At 23.4% G+C, this 4,892-nt stretch overlaps 1 protein-coding gene across 1 annotated transcript in view; it reads right to left on the bottom strand.

Annotated features, from left to right (window-relative positions):
* Positions 1 to 4,547: 4,547 nt before the first annotated feature.
* Positions 4,548 to 4,892, bottom strand: part of LOC122264889 (uncharacterized) — a 26,973-nt gene continuing 26,628 nt past the window's right edge. The window contains exon 4 of the mRNA XM_086554187.1: positions 4,548 to 4,892. This exon is cut by the window's right edge and continues 383 nt beyond it. Within this exon, the coding sequence (XP_086410313.1) occupies positions 4,671 to 4,892 (222 nt within the window). The 3' untranslated portion in view covers positions 4,548 to 4,670.

Below are 4,892 nucleotides of genomic sequence, written 5' to 3'. Positions count from 1 at the left end.
TTCAGATGAGTTTTTGCCATGTCCTCTAGATATGTAGGTTTTGTTGGTGACTTCTTTGTATAATCCTGTAAATTTAGAAAAATAGCGAAAAGTTTGGGCGAATAAATTATTTCTTGCGTGTCTACTTTACCTATGTCTACATTACCTACTGAGTGTTGCGATACTTGATGTCGTTTCCTACTTGGGGGGCTGGGTCCTTCCCCGGTGTAGCGGTGGGGCGTTTCATTACCTGCATTTGTTCGAATGGGTGCCCTGGACCTTCCCCGGTGGTAGCGGTGGGCGTTGATTACCTCTGCCTTTGTTCGAATAGGTATGTAGCAGGACTGAATGTCTTGTCTGTTGCTGGTTGTATATACAGTGTTTTTGCTCAGTCTTTTCTACGTGTTCTTTAGTTTTATGTATCAATGTTTTTTTGACTTAGCCTATTTTTATAGTCAAGTCGTTGAGAGCTTGCGTTCTTTATAGTCATCAAGTTCCTTTAGTTTTCATATTATATTTATAGTAATATATTATATATAGTATATATATTTATATATATAGTATAGAGTGTTATATAGATAAGATGGAAGATATATATATAATATATGTTTATAGTAATAATATAGAAGATTTCAAGACTGTTAGATGTGAATATAAAGTCCTTTTGGCTGGTGTATACCCAAACTTTTCGCGGGCCACGTCTTTTCTCTGTTTCTATTAGTTTATGTTATCAATGTTTTTGTCTTTGCCTTTTTTCATAAGCTCAAGTCCGGTGAGATCCATGCTTCTTTTATTCATCAATTTCCTTTAGTTTTCAATATTCTATTTATATATATTGATATATATATTAATATCTTTATATATATGTATTATATATATAGATATATAATATATATATATATATAATTTTTTTAATATATATATATAATATATTTCATACATATAATGTGAATATAATATATTCAATATATATGTAGTTTATTATATATATATTTATATTTTATATTATACATACATATTTATTATTTATATTTATATATAAATTATAATATTATTACATACTATAGGTATGCATTCTATAAATATATATAACATATCTATAGATTCATATATATATGATATATTATATATATATATTCACATAGATTTATATATATAGATGATATATATATATATATATATATATCTATATATATATATATATATCTTTATTATATATAGATTCAATATATATGTGTATATAATATATTATATGTTATATATATCTTTCTTATATATTATATGCATTTTATATACAATTGTATATGCATAATTCATATATATTATATATATGTATATTCATGTATGTATAATAAATACCTATAATAAATAATGATCTATATATATATTATATATATATATTAATATATATATACACATGAGTATGTATATGATATTTTTACTATATATATGTATTTATTTATATATATATATAATATATATATACACATTAATATTAGTATATTTTTATATATGTATTTATTTTTTTTTATATTGGTATATATGTTATATTTAATATATATATATTTATAATATATATTTTCATATATATTTTTATATCATTTATATATATTATATAAAATATATATATAAAATATACATATATATGTAATATATATTTAAAATATATTAAAATATATCTATATAAATATTTATTATATATATATATATATAAATATATATAATATATATATATATTAAATATATATATATATAAATATATATAAATATATATTATAATATAATTATTATATATATATAAATATATATATTATTAATATATATATCTATAATTATATATTTACATCATATATATATGAATTTATATGTATGATATATAGCATATAGATATATATGCTTTTATATAGATATAGATATATATGTATATATATATATAGTTTTATGTTAGATATATTTTTCAGAGATATTCGATATATATAATATTATATTTATATATATATATATAAATTATAGGTGCATAGATATAAAAATATATACTTATCGATAGATTCATTTTTATATATATATTTTTAATATATATATTCTCATGTTATTTTATATATGAGATGGATATATAATATATATATATATATATATATATTTATATATAGATTATAGATATATATAGAATTCAGTGATTTATGTGTATATATTATGTATATTGTATAGAAATATTCATTTATATTTTATTGGAGTGTTATACATATTGTATATGCATAGTCAAAGATAGATATTTATATGTTATACATGTATGTTTAAATAAGAGTAGATATATATATTTATTTATATATATTATATATATATTTATATTTATAGATATATACACATGTGTATGTATTTGTATATTTTTTCATATATATAATGTATTTATTTATTTTATATATTATAATTATAGTTTACACTATTAGTTTATTTTTATTATGTATTTATTTATTTTTTATTTGGTATATTTGTTATTTATATATATATAGTATTTTACATATAGTTTTATAAATATATTTATATATACATTTAGATATATTATATAATATATATATAAAATATATATTATATTAGTAATATATATATAAATATATTATAATATAATATATAATATATATATATATATATATATATATTAAAATTATATATATATATATATTAAATATTATATATATAAAATTATATTAAATATAGGATTTATATATAAATAGATATATATATAAATATATATATATATATAAATATATATATATATAAATATATATATACATACATATATATATGAATTTATATGTATATATATAGATATAGATATATATGTATATATATAGATATAGATATATATGTATATATATATAATCATATAAGTATATATTTATATATTTATATATAATCATATAAATATATCTGTATATATATCATGCAAATATATATTTATATATATATTATATAAATATATCTTTATATATATATTGCGAAAGCAATCCAAAAAATGAATTTTTTGGATTGCTTTCGCCTGAAGAGGAACTTTCATGAAAAAGTTCGAAATGTCGCAAGTTTTTCCTTTCTTTTAGTGGCAGTGTTATTAATTATATTGTTACGCCGGCCGCCTCGTCTATCTGCCACCAACACGAGACAGGCTGGGCAGACGGCGTGCTAACCACAGGGTCGTGAACACAGAACAGCTCCAAGAGGCACCGAACACCACAGCGTCCCAGAACACCACGAGGGGAAACGCCACGTGGCAAGACAGGGCACGAGATAAACACACTCTAAAACATCTATCCTTTATTTACACTAGTTCTTTACTCTACACTTTTCTATAGGCACAATACAGGGGGAAAGCAGCACATCACACTGCACAATACAGCTTATAACAGAGCAAAATAAAGTATATCAGGTCACAAGGGGCACACGCGAGGTCTTCCCAGGGGCAGCAGCAAACTGCGTCCTGTCCTGGCCTCGTTCCTTCCGCGCCTCTTGCCCAGACATTGCGTCATGTTTGTCCAGCTTACATCACTTTATTAGTAACACATGTTTCGCACAGAGACAAAAACCCACTGGCGTAGCAATATATATATATTTATGTATGTATATACAGTATATATACATACATATATATATATATATATATATATATATATATATATGTATGTATGTATTTATATATACATATACATATATATAAATATATGTATACATATTTATAGATACATACATATGTATATTCATATATATTATATACATATATAAATATGTATAAGTATAAATGCATATACATTTACATATATATGTAACAAACTTGTAAGTTCATGTATGTTTATATATGTAACTAATTCAGGTTTGCTGTTTAATTGAAATTGATTTCATTTAATAGATAGAATGCATTATATCTAGATTGTGATGCAGTTATGGACAATTTATTTGTGTCAATATATAATCAGTAATAAAGGTGTCAGCTAAGGGAAGCATGTCTTATAACATTCATGATCTGAGTATAATTATGTTTTGGAAATATACATGCCCTGATCTGGCAGCAGTGATACATGAAAACCAAAGAGTAAGTATTAATATCTTTCAAAACCAGAGTTGATGTAAGAAACAAAATAACTGAAGTACTCTGCTCAGAAGCTTGACAAATTGAGTTAAAAATTCAGTGGCTGTGTGGGACTCCAACTCCTACTAAGACTCAACCATACAGTATATCTAGTGAATGCATTTTTAGCTGTAAGTGAAGGGATGAAAATATTTATGTAGGAAATCAGAATTACTCTTTATACAATTTATCTGTTCATATAATATGCAATGCCCAGATTCATGCATTATGTTGTTTTATAGCAAGTGTAGTGTATGTAGTTTTAAGGAATTGTTAAGCTTCAGTTAAATAATCTTTCCAAAAAAGATTAATGTGTTACATATGTTGGTTGACTCAAATTTGCCCTCAGTGTGATGCATTCCCTGGGAAGAAGCTTCTTCACAAAAATCTAGCATAAGCAACATTCTAATCTTAAGTAAAGGTTGAAATATCAGGTAAAAAAAAACACAGATCACTTGGACAACTGTTTAATATTTGCAATGAATGTGCCACTTAAGCCACAGATCACCTCATATCTAAATAAATCCAATATTGCATACATCATAACTAATAGGTTTTTATTTTGTATGCACTCTCATGTCACCAACAAGACCTCACAGTTATATGGCTTCTCCTTTTTATGTATTCTCACGTGGCTTTCCAGAACGTGTTTCCGAGAAAAAGCCTTTTCGCAAACCTCACAGTTATATGGCTTCTCCTTCGCATGTATTTTCTTGTGACCAACTAAATTTTCTTTCAGTGAGAAAGCCTTTTCACAAACCTCACAGCTATATGGTTTCTCCTTTGTATGAACTCT

The sequence above is a fragment of the Penaeus japonicus genome, unplaced genomic scaffold (assembly GCF_977035675.1).
Source record: "Penaeus japonicus unplaced genomic scaffold, GWHDUDI00000001_assembly GWHDUDI00000003, whole genome shotgun sequence".
NCBI lineage: Eukaryota > Metazoa > Arthropoda > Malacostraca > Decapoda > Penaeidae > Penaeus > Penaeus japonicus.
Note: the sequence above shows the minus strand (reverse complement) of the source record. Positions and strands in the feature narration are given on the sequence as shown.